This window comes from Sardina pilchardus, chromosome 16 (genome assembly GCF_963854185.1).
Source record: "Sardina pilchardus chromosome 16, fSarPil1.1, whole genome shotgun sequence".
In the NCBI taxonomy this organism is placed as follows: domain Eukaryota; kingdom Metazoa; phylum Chordata; class Actinopteri; order Clupeiformes; family Clupeidae; genus Sardina; species Sardina pilchardus.
The window spans coordinates 14,261,212-14,278,564 of NC_085009.1; the positions used below are offsets into that span (position 1 = coordinate 14,261,212).

Consider the following 17,353-nt stretch of genomic DNA (forward strand, 5'->3'; position numbering starts at 1 on the left):
GACTTTTTTATTATTATTATTGCTTGGTAGATTATTTGCTTTGGTTGTTTCTAAAAGACACATTTCTAAAAATATGTTTGGATCCAGAATTGTTTATTGTTCAGGGGACTGTAACAGAATAGTAGATTGCAAGGTGGAGAAATCTTTCACCAGTAACGGAAAATTCCACCCTGCCACACACTCTCAAAAAATACCTCTTTGATTTTTCACATTACTTGAAAGTGAATCATGCTGACAAATATGGACAATGAAATAACAGAATGTAAGAGAAGTCTTGACCAGTCAATCCCACTTTGTTACGTCTAAAACAACAGGTCCTTATTTGTTCTGTATAGACAATCAAAGCTGTGCTACATGTATATTCTGATGATGAAAAACCCGCTTCAGTCTCTGCTTCAAGTCTTTAAGGTACACCAGTTCCTTTATAAAGTGGTGGCAGACTTCACCTTTGAGGACAAAACTTGCCGGAACCGCCTCTTAAGCTCTTGCATGTTGGGAGACTTTGGCCTGGCCAGGTGAAGTCCGCCCTTCCTCTTCTCGCCATTGCCACCTCCGAGGGCACGGCTGACCTCCTGGCACAGGTGCAGAAACGCCGAATGGACACCCTCGTGGTTCTCCCGTGCCGACGTCTCGAAGTATGTCCCGCCCAGCTCAGCAGCGAGCGCCTCGCCCTCGTGAGCGGGCACCTGGCGGGCACGCAGCAGGTCGCTCTTATTGCCCACAAGGATCACGGGGATGTTCCCACTGGGGTGGATGCGACGCACATGCTGATACAGGGGCTGTATGGTGCGGTAGCTACTAAGGTCTGTGATGGAGAATGCTAAAACGTAGCCGTCAGCCCAGTAGATGGATCGGTTAATCTGTTCCTGGCAGTACAGACCCTCTGCATCATCCTTTTCAGCAGATGTTTAAGAGAAAGAGAGAGAGAGAGACAGTGAGGGAATGTTAATGTATGATGTATGTAATGTTATATATATGATCCTTTCTTTATTTTTCTTGGCACACAGATGATATCATGATTCAAGACCAACATTAGAAGTTGAATGAAGAAATGGCAGAACCCAAAATGTTGACTCAATCAGAGAAGGGGATCAAAGTAGTAACTAACCATTAACAGAGATGTTTTTCCGCTTCTTTTTCTATTGAGCTGCATTTTCATTGGTCAAAGCACTGAATTGATGCGGCTCAAAGCTAAATAGGAAAATGGTGTGACTGCGATCCGATCCCTGAGGATCATGCCAATTGATATCCCCCTTGTGTTCTAGCATTCTCATATGAGGACCTTACATTTTGGCATTGCTGCACCTTTTGCTTTATTTTCCATATAGTAAGATACAAGATACATAATGGGCACTGTTGAGACACGTTGAACGTTTTAAGAAAAATAGGAGCACAGGAGCAAATGTATCCATATCCTTTATGAAAACGGATAAATGTGGGCTATTACCTGGAGAGCGACACATGGAGTGTCTTGCACTTGAAGGGAGACCTGCTCTCCATCCAAGGTGATTTTTCGTGAATAGAGGGCTCCTGGGATAGAACTAGGAGTTAAAATCAGTTGAGACACCAAAAGCTACCTTTGAAATGTATGGCAGTTAAATGAGTAAATGAGTGAAAGTAGAAGTACAGAATTAAAATGGATTCGAAGTGAAATGCCTCTTACCCGTGTTTGCCTCATAATCTCCGATGAACCGTTTGGTGAGAAATCTTACAATTAAAGCTGCAGTTTAAAGAAAATGAGTACTCCAGTCAGAACCTGCCAAACATGCACTTTCTTGCACAGCAGCTGCATAATAATGGCATTTTGAAACTACCCCCGTATAATGGTTCAAAAGCACACCAGACATACATACACAAACAACACATATGTAAATACATATAGATATTCAAAGATAGAATAGAGAGAGAGAGAGAGAGAGAGAGAGAGAGAGAGAGAGAGAGAGAGAGAGAGAGAGAGAGAGATTCCAGACTTCCAGGAGAATAGGCAAGACAACAGGCCTGTTTCTTGGAATGTGCAAATATCGCCCCCTGGCGAGAACGTTTACCCAGATGCACACATTTATTTTCTCCCACTTCTACAATTATTGCTAAAAAATGTACAAAACTTGTCAGGCTTTTCATTTGGCCTATTTATTTTTACGAAGCAAACAGTGTTAACTGTTCGACATGACTAACCTACATGCATTATCTCGAATGAGCACACGCATTATAGCCTAATAGGCTGAATGGCATATAGGCTAATGTAGCCTAATATGAAAATGACCCCATGACTCAATGGTAAAGAGTGATTGAGAACGAACAAGGCCTAAAACAAAGACACCGATTACCCAAACATATGCTGACATTTAAGAAATATCTCCACCATGGACAGCCAATAATGAAATATATTGGCATATCTACAAATCAGAAATTATCACGAAAAGTTACTTCAAGTTGGCTAGGATATATCCTACCTGTTTTCCCCACGTTACTTGCGCCGAGCACGACAATCTTGACGTTTTTGTTTGGATCAATGTCCAGAACGGGATACTCCGGTATGGGAACTAGCAGAAAGTTGCTAGAACCACTGCTCATTGTTCTGGGACTGTCTAGGCGCATTTAGCATATGTAGACGTTTTCACCGCCGAATCTGAATTTCTCTTCCTCCAAACATTCCGTTAAGTTGATGAAATCTCGGAGGTCCTCTCTGTCGCACTCATCCCAGTGTTCCGAAGACGAGTTTCTTAGAGCAACCTTTCAGAACTACCTACTAAACTCAGGCTACGCTTCCTTGGACACTCGCCTTAGTTCGGTCGCAGATAGGCTACAGTTCCTGCATTAGGCTCTTTTACATAATAGCCTTGGTCCCGGCAGAATTGTTGCAGAATCCTTCCGAATCAAGAAGACGCATCTTGCAACTACGTTAGTCAAAGGACAAGCACTCGAGATAGGATATGGGGGCGTGATATAGCAGCAGAGGATACTGACGACTCAATCTCATTCTACACTGTGACAGTCCGAAGTTTAGGTCCATCGGTTCAGGTTGCCTGTCTGAGCAGTCTGCATCATTTCAGAACATTTTATTGTGTTTTGTGCTTAACTTGGGCTACAGAAGAGCTTGTCTTTCTTGTGTAACTAACCTGTACGTTTTGTTTCAGTTCAGCAGCAATTGGGCTTATTCTACGTAATGCACATGTCTACTCATTGCACCAACATCAATGATGAGAACTTTGTTTCCAAATCTATGCAAGCACCACATACGTCAAGTTAAGATGTAGCAAATGTAGCGCGTGCACGAATACTCACGGAAATGGCCGAGTGCGAGGAGAAAACGGCCTATGGGAAACCGAACTAGCCAGCGATGTTGCATCAAGCTCAGCAGCGACACTCCCTCATTTCGTTTTCGATCTGGACGGGCGTAAGGTTTCCAAGGAACTTCAGCCGTAGCGGCTGTCACTGTTTTAAATTGGGGTTCGGTCCAATATGGCGGAAGACGGATGGAAATACTGATGACAGTCCGAAAGATCGCCTCGATTTGTACGATGGCAAGTTGTGGTTTGATTTTCTAAAGTGTTCTGCAGTTGCTAGCTTCCAAGCTAGCCAGTGTAATGTTGATTTAAGTGGCGTCCTGTCCACTGCGCCCATGGCAAAGTTGTAGCAAGCTACCTGGACTAACATCTAAACAGAAAGATGCACGGCATTGTGTATAAAGTTTAATATTTATTTTCCTATGCAACTTCAATTTGAAGTTGTTCGATTCTTAGTGTTAATTGCCTTACATTAGTGAGAACAGTGCCTTTCTGACTGCAAGTGAAGTTATAGCAAAGTGTAAGACAACCAACCAGTGATATTAACTTTAGGCGGATGGAAATAAGCGAGCTGGCTAGCTAAGGCTAGCTAAGTACCTAACATTACCTAAACATTCACGTTAACTTACTGCATTCTTATACATCTGTCCTGGCTACAAGGAGCACACCTAAAGGGTGTCTATATTAAGTGCAGCAACACTACGCTAGCTAATACCAACATACTCGATTCAGTAAAGTTAGTTAACGTTACCCATCAAAACTGTCCTGATTGTTGTGGTCACCTTTCAGCTTTATGTCACCATCTTATAAGCAAACCTTAGCTGTTAGCTACCTATCACTAGCTTCCCACCCACTAACGTTTGCATGAATGTTAACATGACAGCGAACTGTTAAATTGTATACAGCTTCGCTATACGTTACAGCGAACTTATGCCGTTAATGTAGGATGTAAGGTTGATTTTGTGGAAGGTTACGTTAAACATATAAGTGGATATTTTTAGCACCAGGCTAGTCATTCGGCTAACGTTAGCCCGCTGGCTAGCCGAGCCAGACACCCAAACGCTAGCTAGATGCCACTACGCGAGTTCCCTGGCTAGTGATGCTATTTTAACGCGAGCTCCTGTTCTACTGGGCTAACATTAGAGGTTAGTTTAAGTGTAAGGAATCAGATGGGACGCTTGTTTAACTCAAACATGTTTATAAAATAAATATGCCTGAATGCTTCCTCATTCACATCACTCAGCTGACTTCAGCGTTCCGCTTGTGTGACCCAGCTAGTGCTAATGTGTATATTTTGACGGTATGTAACATCAACATGACCTCAAACTCAGCTTTGTTTCAGCTGCACCTAACCTTACATTAAGTTTGATATTGGGATACATGTTACAGAGAGACACTTATAGTTTTGAATCAGTGTTTCGTGACATTGGCTAGGTGGCTAGCTATGCATACCAATCATAAGTTACACGCAGCAAGCTATCACAGTTTGTTTTTTTTAGGTCACAAAACATTTGGTCTGTTGTCACCACGTGAAGTGTGTAAACAAGTTATTGAAACTCCGTAGCCATCACTCTCGCCTGTGTATTTACATTCAAGTTTACGGAAGATGTTGTGGCTTTATTGTAAGCCCGTTATGACTGCACACAGCCCCACCTCAGACATTTCCCTGAGCCATCAGTCGATGGAAACATTTTAGGGCCCTACCAGTCATTCGTGGGTACACACTTCAACAACACCGCCTTCCCTAGGTTGGGCGGCCTTTCGAACCGGGTTCAGAAGTTCGGGTCACTCACCTGTCACTGGTTAGTGGTTACGGGCTTATTAGGCCTATCGATTATGGGAAAGGGTAGGGCGACTTCCCAATGATTGCATCTTAGTCGGATAACACAGTTGCCAAGTTGGCGTATTGAAAGCGAGATTGGGCTTGTTTTTAGTGAAGTCGTTTATAAATATTGGATATTGCAAAATACTTTCTTAAATACTTGTTTTTTGGGCTTAATTGGGCTTGTTCCCCACCCTGCTTCTCTTAACTATGTCTGTAATATATAGCAGTTTATACTGGTGCTGCTCTGTCTACAACCTACAGTATTCCCACCGACAATTGACTTCTCTAGACAAATAAAAACAAATCAAAATCATGCAATTGATTGTCAGTGATGGATTTTTTTTAGTTCTCTAACGTTCAAATGTAGTGTACCAATCTTTCTAAGTGTGAGAGTTGGGTGGGAGTATTTTACGATATGCTTGTCACTGCTTAGATCTATTTGGTTAAATATTGTTATAACGAATAGGAAGAGGGAATTAAAAGCAAACCCTAAAAATGACCTAGGCCTAGGCTAATGAAACATTGATGTCTGTTTCCCGTAGGGCGCCAATGCCTCTGCTTTGGAGAAGGAGATTGGACCGGAACAGTTTCCCGTAAATGAACACTACTTTGGGCTGGTCAATGTAAGTCTGTGTGGAATTTTCCTACGGTACTTTTCTATCATTAACTTTACTTGATGTCTCTCTCCATAGCAATAATTCCAGAATCAATCAAAATTTAATGGGTGTACTCCTGCTTGAACTGATGTGGATTGATAATAAATTGACTCAAGGTCCTTGAGTGTGATGGAGATAAAAGCTATTCTCCATTTGTCAGTATTTGTTCATTTGGCTCCAGTTTTTCCATCTCTGTTAGTCATGCTTGCTTTTATATTGAAATATTTAATTTAATTTGGTACTCTTTTCTTGCCTCCACAATTCACATTTCTTGAGCAGGTCTTGAAAAGTACTCATGTCTTTTTGAAATTCTTTTTCATTTCATTCCACATGTTGTTTTCTCTATTTACATGAATTTGCACTTTCCCAACAGTTTGGGAACACCTGCTACTGTAATTCAGTACTGCAGGCCTTATACTTCTGCCGGCCGTTTCGGGAGAAAGTCTTGGCCTACAAGGTCCAGCCACGGAAGAAAGAAAGCCTGCTCACCTGCTTAGCTGACCTCTTCAACAGTATCGCCACCCAGAAGAAGAAGGTGGGCGTCATCCCACCGAAGAAGTTCATCTCAAGACTGAGGAAGGAAAACGGTGAGCAGAACCAGCTGTTTTGCACTTGACAGAGGAGAGAACATTCATAGAGCATTCGTAGAACATTAATGGTTGAATTTCCCCTTGGGGATCAATAAAATATCTATCTATCTAGAGAACAGCAGCAACTAATTAGTTAAATTGCTCCTGAAGTTTATGTATAGTAAATATCAATTTGTATCATAGCACAAGTCGTACATTTCAGTACAGACTAATTAGATAGGGTCATTGATTTAACAAATGCTCCCCCTGCCCCCCGTGTCTCTATTCCGTTCATCTAGAGCTTTTTGACAACTACATGCAGCAGGATGCTCATGAGTTTCTCAACTACCTGCTCAATACCATTGCTGACCTACTGCAGGAGGAGAAAAGCCAGGAACGGCAGCAGAATGGTAAAGTGGTGCAAAATGGTGGAGGAGGAGGAGGAGGAGGAGGAGGTGGAAGCAGTAACACGGGTGAAAGTGACGCGGAGGAGAAGACCCAGTCGACCTGGGTCCACGAGATCTTCCAGGGCACACTGACTAATGAAACGCGCTGCCTCAACTGTGAAGCAGTAAGTACAGCACTTTCCTGTGATTTAGCCGCATTGTGTATAAGCCGTAGGGCAGTGTTTTATGCAAGTTAAAAGAAACAAAGCCATATTAATACCATATTAACTGCCCCCGCCCTGTGTATTAACTTCATAGCTGAAGAAATGTAGCAAAATCAATGTATAAGCCACGGCTAATAGTTGGGATTTTATGGTATACAGCAGCAAGTGTGGCTTGTGATGCTGCTAGTCTTTTAATTCGTTTCAGGTTGCAGTATTGTAGTGCTTGCCCAGGACCGGCTTCTGTAGATTCTTCCAGAAAGATTAAGAGCTCCTTTTTCTTCCTTCCCCAGGTGAGCAGTAAGGATGAGGACTTTCTCGACCTGTCAGTAGATGTTGAGCAGAATACGTCCATCACCCACTGTCTCAGGTGAGATGGGAGATAAGACTCTCTCCACCTGTACTGTAATAGACTTTTGGTATGATGTTCTCAATAAATGGGGGCACATGATATCAGCTGAAGTTAGCGTGCTACCCATCAAGCTCCAGCCTGTCCTATCTCATAATGCTAACTATGCACTTCAGTAGGGGCTAGCAAGAGCAAAGCAAGTCATGTCCATAGGCCAATACCGTCAGGAGTGGTGTTTCACCGCACCACCGCACCAAACTCTCCCTTTGTCAGAAGTCAGAATTGACAAATTTGTGTTTTATTTTTTATTATTATTCAGGGGCTTCAGCAACACTGAAACCTTATGTAGTGAGTACAAGTACTACTGTGAGCAGTGTCGGAGTAAGCAGGAAGCACAGAAAAGGTAAGCTACACTTTGTATTGGAGGGTCAGTCTTGATACGGTACAGAATATATACAGTACAGTACAGTACAGTACTGTATATTCTTTTTTGTGATCAACTTTTTTTATTAGCACTGTTTATACCATTCAGACATGTAAAATAAGAATCTGAAGCATGCATGACTTTAGCTGTCAAATGGTGTAGAAAAAAGTGAGCCCATCCCACAGAATATGCGATCCAAAACCCCACCCCTTGCGGTGGTGATTCATTCTATTCTAAAGACATATTGATGGAGCCAGTTTAAAGCTAGATCTTGTATTGCTTGATCAGCAGAAATGTTAATATGACTGCTGTTGACAGTTTAATGCAGTGGTGTCCTTTTGTAGCTCTGTCTCTTCAATAACAATCCCTTTTGGTTTGAACAACTGATTGTTGGGTATAGGGAGCATTAAGTTCCTGTTCTGGCTCCCTTTGGGAAATGTTTCTGCTACATCCAAAAGTACCACACAAACTCCAATTTTACTACGGTCTAAAACCCATCAGAGGAGTTTTGCACAGTTCAATACACAGTGCACTGGCAACCACAAAACCACAACCACAAGCACTGGCAACCACAAAAAAAACCTTAACTAAAGGTTAATGTTTAGGTTAGGCTAAAGATTAATAGTAGACAGGTGAAGTGTATCAAAAATGTACAACACAACTGGCTGAACATTCTTCAGTGTGGATGCTCAGAGTAACTGCTATTATACAGTTTTGAACTTAATTCAATCCAATCTGAAAACAATAAAGAACTAAAACCTCTTCAGTCAGACAAATTTGATAACTGTGCTTATTTAACATCTTGATGAAATCTCCCTGTCATGACCTCCGATGATCACATTTCAATTGAGAAGGTGCATTTTGAATCCGTGTCCAATACAGATCAGGGTTTGTGTGGACAAATGAAGATCCACATGGATCGAAACTTTGCCTTTTTAAATTAATAAAATATATATATTTTTGGAGCTATAACAGTGTGCGGACCATCTCCTCTCTACCTTGATGTGGACAAGTGACATGAAAGCTGTGTTATTAAATGTGCAATTGAGGAATTTTGCGGGCTGACCTCAGGATACATCCTCTTCTGCTCGTACATTCTACGTTTGACTTACTTCCTTAAGTTCACCACATGATCTGCTCTGTCTTGCTGCCTGTGTTGGCTCACAGGATGCGTGTAAAGAAGCTTCCCATGATCTTGGCCCTGCACCTGAAGCGCTTTAAATACATGGATCAGCTGCACCGCTACACCAAGCTGTCCTACCGCGTGGTCTTCCCCCTGGAGCTGCGGCTCTTCAACACTTCCGGAGATGCCACCAATCCCGATCGAATGTACGACCTGGTGGCTGTGGTGGTGCATTGTGGCAGGTAGGTTGGATCAGGTCGTCCGTTTTCGATTTACAGAAATTTGACTCTCTTTTTTTTGTATCTCTATGCCAGTCATATTTAAATTTATATTTTTAAAAATATAATATGTTGGATCCCCCTTTTTTTTTAGATGAAGGTTTTTGGGCTAACATGCCAAAAATCTGAATATTCTTTGCATGCAAAATGCTTCGAAGCTCATGTGGAATGGAACAAGCCGATATAGAATGTCCAAGAAATCAGTGTGTTGTTTTTTCCCCCCGCAGTGGTCCAAACCGTGGTCATTACATTACCATTGTGAAGAGCCATGGCTTCTGGCTTCTATTTGATGATGATATAGTAGAGGTAAGAGTGATTGAATTCAGTTATTTGTGCATTAGACCGTGAAGGAGACTTTGGGTTAAACTGTGATGAAATGTTTTGGTAGCTTCCGAAGCTAAAACCTGTAATCAGTCTTTGTATGGAGTGTGTTGTCTTTAATGTCCTGCAAACCCAGGGTCTTTGTGAGTTATGATTTTAATATGAAAGTGCTTTAAAACCAAAACCAACCATTATGAGTAACAATCAAGAGTGTGAATGATAACAGAGACGGTATAGTCTAAACTGATCTGAAATCTCACCCAGTGTATGGACTTTGGGCCTCTCAAAAAGCCTGCAAAATGCCTTGAATGTGGCAACGTTTCGACCCTCCTGGGTCGTCTTCAGGCAAATGTACCTACCAAAAGGTGTGATGTGCACACAATAGCTTTACTGAACATGGTAAACATGTCTGCTAAAGATGAGCACCAATGCAAGATGATCCCTGCGTGGCATAAAATGGGAAAAATATTTTGTGTATGTCAGGTGTTTGCTGCAGAAGTGAAACTGACAAAATCACAAAACAGTGAAACTAGCGTATATCTCAGACTCTTCCTCTTTCTCTCTCTTTCACTTTTAGAAAATCGATGCTCAGGCAATTGAGGAATTCTACGGCCTGACCTCAGATATTTCCAAAAACTCTGAGTCAGGATACATCCTCTTCTACCAGTCCAGAGACTGAACCAGCGGACTGCTGAGGCAAAAGGGACCGTACTACTTCAGAGGAAAAAGTCGGGCTCCTCCGCAAAAAAAAAAAAGGCCCTTGTTAATCACCCAGGTGTTTGAGCGGGGGGGAGGGGGGGGGGGCTGCCTGGGGGGCTGACCGATCCTCAGACAGAAGCAGACACCAGAGCAAAGAGGACGTGATACTGCTACACCTCCCACCCCCTCCCCAGTTTCAGCTAGACGGAAAAAGGGAGGTGTTCGCCTCCCACCTCCGGCAACTGCTACCACCTCACCTCACACCTCACCACACCCACATACCACACACCAATTCCACCTCCCAGCTTTTTGCACCCTCCAAATGTTTTTTTTTTTTTTTTCTTTTGTAATTATTATTATTATTTCAGTTTGGGTTTCTTGGTTTGACCCCAGAGGTATCCCATACCTCTTTTTAAGTCACTGTGCTGAACCGCAAAGGACAGCAGAAGGTGTGGACGAGAGGAGAACGAACTCTTTTTTTTTTTTTTTTTGTGAATTCGTTTGTATGCGAGAGTATGAGCGTGAGCGTTGCGTGGTAGGGAGGAGTGCTTAATGGCCGGGCATGGTGCCATGTTTAGTTGCACACGGAGTAGTCTGAGGCACCAGGGGTCTCGGCTACTGGCGTAGGTGTGTTTGTGTGCACGTGCAACACTAAACCCTCTGAAAACAGCTTATTTATTATTAATAATTTGTATCTTATGTGTCATATGTTTGAGCCACGTTTCTAAATTTATTTTCCAAGGGGTGTTTTTAATGCAATTCTACCATGGTATATATGATAATATATTATAATCGGCTTCCTAACATTCTGCAGTGCAAATTAATCCAGGGTGATCAAGCATTTTTTTTTTTCTTACACAAAAGAGAAGGATGATTTGGATGATGTTTCATTTCCCTCCCTTATTTTGTTATTTTTTTAAATCATAAATACAATCACAGAGTACGTGTGCGTGAGTGTGTGTGCATGTGCGTGTGCGTGTGCGTGTGTGTGTGCGTGTGTGTGTGTGTGTGTGTAGTGACTGAGGGTGATGGGGGAACTATTGTGATGGTAGTGGTTTTAGATTACTCTTCCTAAAGAGTAGTGGCCTACATATGGGATTTGTTTTTCTCTTTTTTTATGTTTAAAATGACTTGGGTAGGTAGGGGTGGGTGGGAGGGTGGCGGGGGGGGGGGGGCTTAATTTAACTGCTGCTCTTACACCGTTTATGTTCAGGCTGTACTGTAAACATATTTTGGTTTGTCATTGGTGGAGGAGGTTACGTTCCAAACGTTTGCGTGTAAGTGCATGACCATGTCAAAAAGCTTCACCTCTGGAGATCTGAGGTCGTAGTCTTCTTCAGCACAGCTTGACCGCTTGATGCTGCGGAAGTACTCCCCTGTAGATCTTAGTGCTAAACCAGTATTCTCTCAGCACAGCCTCCACCTCTCCAGTTATAGCCAAGAATACTGCCTCAGTATTAAGTATTGAATGTAAAATATTTTGCTAACCTGGAATGAATGGAGTGGATCTAAGGTGCATTTTGTACACTCCTAATGTCCTAATGTCAACAGTGCTTGGCAGCGATTTTCTTGCATAGTGCATAAATGTAGAAAAAAAAAAAACATCGTCTGTCTTCAAATTCCCACTGTTAATCCTACCAATGAATGCACACAATTCCAGCCACAGTAGCGGCTACTGTTGTTTTTACATGAAAAAAAAGAATGTATGAATGGGCGATAGTGGTGTGTTCAGTGCTAAGTTATTATAGATGATTTGAGACGTTTGAGAGTGTTGAACAGGTTAGCCTGATAACCACCACGTAGCCATGCCCACCTGCTGCCAGCTCTTCCTACACAATATGCTTGGTGACTTTGTAAATGTGCTTTGACCCAGCAGCAGGACTGAAGTGGAGTAATGTGGGCATGGTGGGGCGATGGGGTTTGTCCATTGTGATCACTCAACTACAGAAGGTCATGCAAGATTTTGGGCTATTGGGATTGTTATTTGTCTGAACATCTCTTGGTGTCTAGCTATTCTAGCTTATTTTTTTTATTATTATTATTATTTCTCCAGTATAAAACAAAATCCTGAACGTGACCTCTGTTGTGCAGAGGTTTCCAAGCCAACGGCTCTTGCCCTTCGCTTTCTCGTGAGTTAACCCCCCCCTCCAGGTGAATGATTATGTCTGGTATGAGTGAATCCATGCCAAAGAGAATCACCCTCAGTAGCAAACACTGGCAACGTTTGGTCACAGCAACACAGAGCCAGCCTCACTCGACTTCTAGTCAACACACCAATATCCTCAACATGTTTGTAGGTTAGCTAGAAGCTGACTAACAAACAAGTTGCTATTGTGACATAAATTTCCTTAACCAAACTGCGTGATCAATGCACTGGCTTTTATGTTAAAATCATCTAACCTTTTCATTTTGTATAGGTTTTCATTTTACTTTGCAGAATTCACTTTTATTGGGCAGGGTTCAAACGACTATACTAGGCTGCTGACTATACTTTTAGTCTTCAAATGAATTTGTTTAAAAGAACTAAAAGTAAAAAGTAAGTTCACAGCTTGAGACTTACATAACTGGATTTAACAAGCAAGGGAATGTTTTTGTTTTAAAATATTATTAACATAGATGTTCACCTTATGATATGCATATATTTTTTACTAATTTGTCTATTACCCTGATGTAGGTCACATACTTTTTTTTTATAGGGAGAACAATGATGATGTAACATGCAAACCTTTTCATGTGAAGATATTGAATAAGAACAGCTTGATTTGATGTGGTTTATTGCTTGAGCAGTTACAAAATAAAAAGGTTAATACATGATAAACGAGTAAGTCAGACAAACAGTCATGCACTGTCAGAAGTTTGGAGAGAGACCGTTCCACGTGTCTATTCCTTCCTATTATAGACATTGTAACATAACCAATTCCAGTACCTGACTTATTTAAAAGTGCACTTTTGAGAAAGCTGTACTACTTGGAAATGGTTAATTTTGGCTACTTGCTACGTACATTTCCCTCCATTTTTTGTTCCATGTTTTGCATTTTACTTATTTTTTTTTTTGGTTGGTTGGTTGGGAAAATGATGTGGTTGAGGACAGGATATGCTCTCCTGCCTCCTAATAAATCAGTACCACAAGCAAGTTTGGAATGGATTTGGGGTGGTTCCTTACTTCTCTATAGGGTACAGTCACATGCACTCAAAACTACAAACAAGTGCAGCTTATTTGATCTCTTAATTCCTGGGATATGCTTGTCTTTCCGAACATGTGCAAGATGTCAACATAACATACATTTTTACTTTTCCTGTGAATGGCAACACATTTAGCATACAAATATTCACTTGTAGGTTACTGTGTGTTCCGCAAGTTATGTTTTTTTCCCGCATAAAAAAAAAGTATTTACAAAAACAATAAACATTTCATTGTAGGTTAAGCTTATATTTATATCTGTGTTCATAGTTCCATATATACAAAAGGTTGTAAAAAGTCTAACTAATTAAGTTTTAACATAAACACAGATCCAGACATCGAGCATCGAAACTTAAAAATTCGAGAAAAAAAAAAGTACAATTTAAGTTGGACAGTCTCTTGCAGATAAACACCTCCCCCTGGTGTACCTTAAATGTACTTCAGAGTTCCAGCAGCACCCACCAGGCTGTGCACCATGTTGTGATGTTTGAGACAACAGGCAGAGAACTTGCAACTTGCCCCCGAATCTCAGATATTTAGGGGTCTCCCGTCTGTGTCCTTCCATTCTTAAAAATGCATGTGATGTTATCAGCTTTTCTCACATTGAGACTGGTTGGCGAAGAGGTGTGGCAAAGGTGGGCTTTTCCGAGTGATGGACATCTGAATTTAAAAAAAACACACAGGCAGGATTTCAGTGATCAACAATGAAACACCCACAAAAACACAATGCCGGAACTATTTCAGCTATTAATATATAAATATTGTTTCATTTATTTAAAAAAATAAGTAGAGATTACTTTTTTTTCTGTGCAATTCTTTGCATGTCTATAAGTGGACATGGACACACGGGATCACATGGTCCCGGCCTCAGCCTGTCCATGGAGTATGACGGACTTTGTAGTGCATGCGCTTAATCTTGTTGACAGCCCTGATGGCGGCGGGCAACCAATGTGCCTGGAAGCAAATTAACGTGTCAAGCTATTTAGCAAGTTACAGCAGCAAGTAAGTCTGGTTTGCAAGAGGAGTGAAGGGCTGTGTAGTGTAGACCAATAGCTAATGGATTTTATTTCCCTTTCCGCAGACCAGGGGGGTATTCCAAGTACAGTACGTGGTTTAGTGACAAACCTGGGTAAATTGGCAAGAGTAAGGGGCAAACCTTAGGCTGGGTGAACCCTGCTAGACCTGCATGCAAATTTTGATTTTTCTCAGGCTGGAAACCTGCACATCTATCTCCTCTGCTTCCTGTCCACAACCTTTGGGTCCAATCACAAACTAGCTTATCCAAAAGACGCACTGGATTGTTCTGATTGGTTGAAAGACTATCCAAGCGTACAGAGTCATTTGAACGATGTCCATTGATCAAGCCACTTGTGCAGTAGAAACCTACTCAGGTCTGTCACTAAACCACGTACAATACCCCCTAGTTTCTTAGCTGGATGTACAATATATTGTGCATCTTTGAAGCCTGCTCCAATATTAACTGAAAGCTACCTACAGAATATCATTGTGGTATTGTTTTGAAAATAATATAATGTTTTGTTTTTTTGGGTGTCTGGTCCCACTTTAAAAAAAAGAAAAAAAACGTCTATCAGGTGATGATCCCCTCATTCCCCTGGAAGCCCAACAGGAGACATTAATTTGAAAACTTGTGAATGTCACGTTTAATACATGGACATGGCGGCTCTCTTGCATTTCACTTCAGAACAATTATGTGTGAGCCATGTTTGTAGAGTGAAAATGATGCCAATATCGTATGTGTGTGGATAAATCATAAATAAGAAAGCAAAGCTTTGTGAAATGTTTACACTTAACATGAAACCAATACTTTGCACAACAAATACAATTTTCAATCCTACAAATGCACATTCTTATTTTGAGAAAACTGAATAGAATTGTCGTGTGCATGTATGTTTTTCCTGTTGCTGCGCTGGTCACGCAACAGTATAAATTATGTTAAGTAGATAATACTTACTGCTCATTAGCTGAATGGAAAATAATTTGGACTATGATGGCATCAGTTTCACACAATACACAGATGACTACATCTTAGAACACAGATGGCCACATCTTAGATTCTAGGTTCTCATCTAAGAACGTAGTGACTCTGCAGCTATCCCACAGGGACCCTGTTGGCCTTATATTCAACCTATAGCATAAAATCAATCTGGAAGATATTATAAATGCAGTAGAGAGCGAGCAGGTCTTCAATGTATGCAAGTGTAAAGGTCCTCTTAACTGAACAGTTATAAACATATGCAGTAATATGTGTGTGCTAAAAATACATGATTCAAATATACACAACAGGATCTGTGGCTAAAATTCTCTCATCGCACTTCCAAATGTGACGATTTTTGAGCTTATCAGGATAAGAGGACAGGTTTAGCACCTTTCCATTTATCCAAATATCCTAATATTTAGGGTTTGCTCGAACTAAACAATAGGCACAATAGAAACATTTTATCTGAAATCTGACCCAAATTTCAAAATATCTTTTCAAAACATTCTTTGTTCAGTAAAGTGGGAGCAGAAAAAAGGTGCTTCCTTACACTATAACTGTTTTTGTTGGCACAAACTATAGGCGGCAGCAACATTCATCCAGAAACCACTTCCTACAGTCACTCAACGATCTGCGCACAGGGTCTAGACATGGGTCCCATTCATGAAATACAAGCGGAGGAACAGATTGATTCGATAAAACGTTAAATGTCCGCCAACGACTAGCTTCCTGGTTCTCTGTGCTCACTGTCGTCAGAGCACAGGAAGCGGTGAGTAGCTGATGGTATCATCAGTGCTAGTGAGAACGATCAGGTTAAGATATAACCCTCTCGAAATAATTGACATTCGTTGACACGTTCATTCTGAGAATGCTGGTGTGGCAAGTTCTGTGGAGAGTTGTTTTCTAGAAGGATCTGTCAATCACAATTGTGTAGCGTATTTTTAAAGTTTCATAAATGAGACCCAATAAGGTAGAACATCAAAAAAAGCGAAAGGGATCAAAGTTGGCATGATTACACTGCACTATGATCATGCCTACATACACACTGCTAACAAATATAAAACACAAATGTATGCGGTCAAGGAATGGATGGAGGGTAGGGTCAAACACAAGTTCAGACACAGGGTGGTCAATATGGCACAGGGTGGTCACTATAGCACAGGGTGGTCACTATGGCACCAGTCTCCATTATGTCATACTAAAGTCTCCGAGCCGGACACCTTGCCCGTGAAAAAGTCCCAGAAGTTGGTGGGCGGCTTGCTCTCCTCTAACGACGTCGTGCTGCTGGACGGCGTCTGGCCCGCCTGCCGCACCCATACGCTGCTCTCCGTGGAGCTCTGGAGGAAGGAGCCGCTGCACTCCAGTCCCAGGCTGAAGTGGAGGCCCTCGCCCGAGCCGCCGGCCGGCCCGTCCCCTGGCCGGTGCTCCGGGGAGCCCAGGTCGTCTCTCTGGGAGGGCTGCGCCAGACTCAGCAGATTGTGGTGCGAGTGAAACTGCCGCATGTGACCGATGGACTTCCCAGGACATCCAGAGGAACCTGTAACACAGACACACGTACAGTAGAACAACAAACAGTGCAGTGGCCTTCCGAAAAAAAAAAAAAAAAGGGTTCATTCAAAGGGAAGGCTGTGAGAAACATCTGCATCAGTGGAAACGAGCGGCCGTCATTGGACTTTGACCACGCGCGTCTAAATAAAGCGTGCCGAGGGGATGTTTTTTGTGCTGGGTCAGGTTGAAAAACCAAAAAAAACCCTCACGTTTCCTACTGGTGTTGAGCCGCAGCACGTTGAGGAAGACCTCGCTGGTCAGGCTGGCTCCTCCGCCCCCCGAGGTGTCCGGAAAGAGGGGCGACGGGGGCTCCAGAGGGGAAAAGTCCCCGCTCATCTGCTCCACCAAGTCCAGCGTCTGGATGTCCTGCTGCCCACCTCCACCTTCGCTCTCCACGGTCAGAGAGCTGCCGCTGGGGAACGAGAGAGGGGGGGACAGGGGGGACGGGGGGGGGCGAGAGATTAGGAGTGTTGACCATCACAGATGAGAG

The 17,353-nt window shown here is 42.3% G+C and overlaps 3 protein-coding genes across 6 annotated transcripts in view; 1 reads left to right on the forward strand and 2 right to left on the reverse strand.

The window, feature by feature from the left end:
* Positions 1-5,070, reverse strand: rasl11a (RAS-like, family 11, member A). 2 transcript variants are annotated; one of them, XM_062517328.1, is made up of 4 exons: positions 4,992-5,070; positions 1,664-1,720; positions 1,448-1,530; positions 1-893 (listed from the first exon to the last, which is right to left on the reverse strand). In XM_062517328.1, exons 1-4 carry the CDS (start codon positions 4,996-4,998, stop codon positions 423-425), a joined length of 618 nt encoding a protein of 205 aa, XP_062373312.1. In that variant the 5' UTR covers positions 4,999-5,070; the 3' UTR covers positions 1-422. The 2 variants fall into 2 exon arrangements, with proteins under 2 accessions (XP_062373312.1, XP_062373311.1); XM_062517327.1 differs by lacking the exon at positions 4,992-5,070 and adding an exon at positions 2,454-3,520 and having other exon boundaries at positions 4-893.
* Positions 3,339-11,269, forward strand: usp12b (ubiquitin specific peptidase 12b). The gene is made up of 9 exons (XM_062517326.1): positions 3,339-3,524; positions 5,655-5,735; positions 6,142-6,355; positions 6,637-6,908; positions 7,238-7,314; positions 7,613-7,696; positions 8,885-9,082; positions 9,346-9,424; positions 10,017-11,269. The coding sequence occupies exons 1-9, from the start codon at positions 3,477-3,479 to the stop codon at positions 10,116-10,118; spliced, it is 1,155 nt and encodes a 384-aa protein (XP_062373310.1). The 5' UTR covers positions 3,339-3,476; the 3' UTR covers positions 10,119-11,269.
* Positions 11,270-12,895: 1,626 nt separating this feature from the next.
* The window catches only part of arhgap36 (Rho GTPase activating protein 36), a 36,527-nt gene continuing 32,069 nt past the window's right edge, over positions 12,896-17,353 (reverse strand). For 2 of the 3 annotated variants that reach the window (XM_062517329.1, XM_062517331.1), the window contains exons 11-13: positions 17,073-17,275; positions 14,117-16,852; positions 12,896-13,979 (exon numbers count right to left, since the gene is read on the reverse strand). In XM_062517329.1, the coding sequence (XP_062373313.1) occupies positions 16,509-16,852; positions 17,073-17,275 (547 nt within the window). In that variant the 3' untranslated portion in view covers positions 12,896-13,979; positions 14,117-16,508. The remainder of the gene's footprint in view (positions 13,980-14,116; positions 16,853-17,072; positions 17,276-17,353) is intronic. The other variant, XM_062517330.1, reaches the window with a different exon arrangement.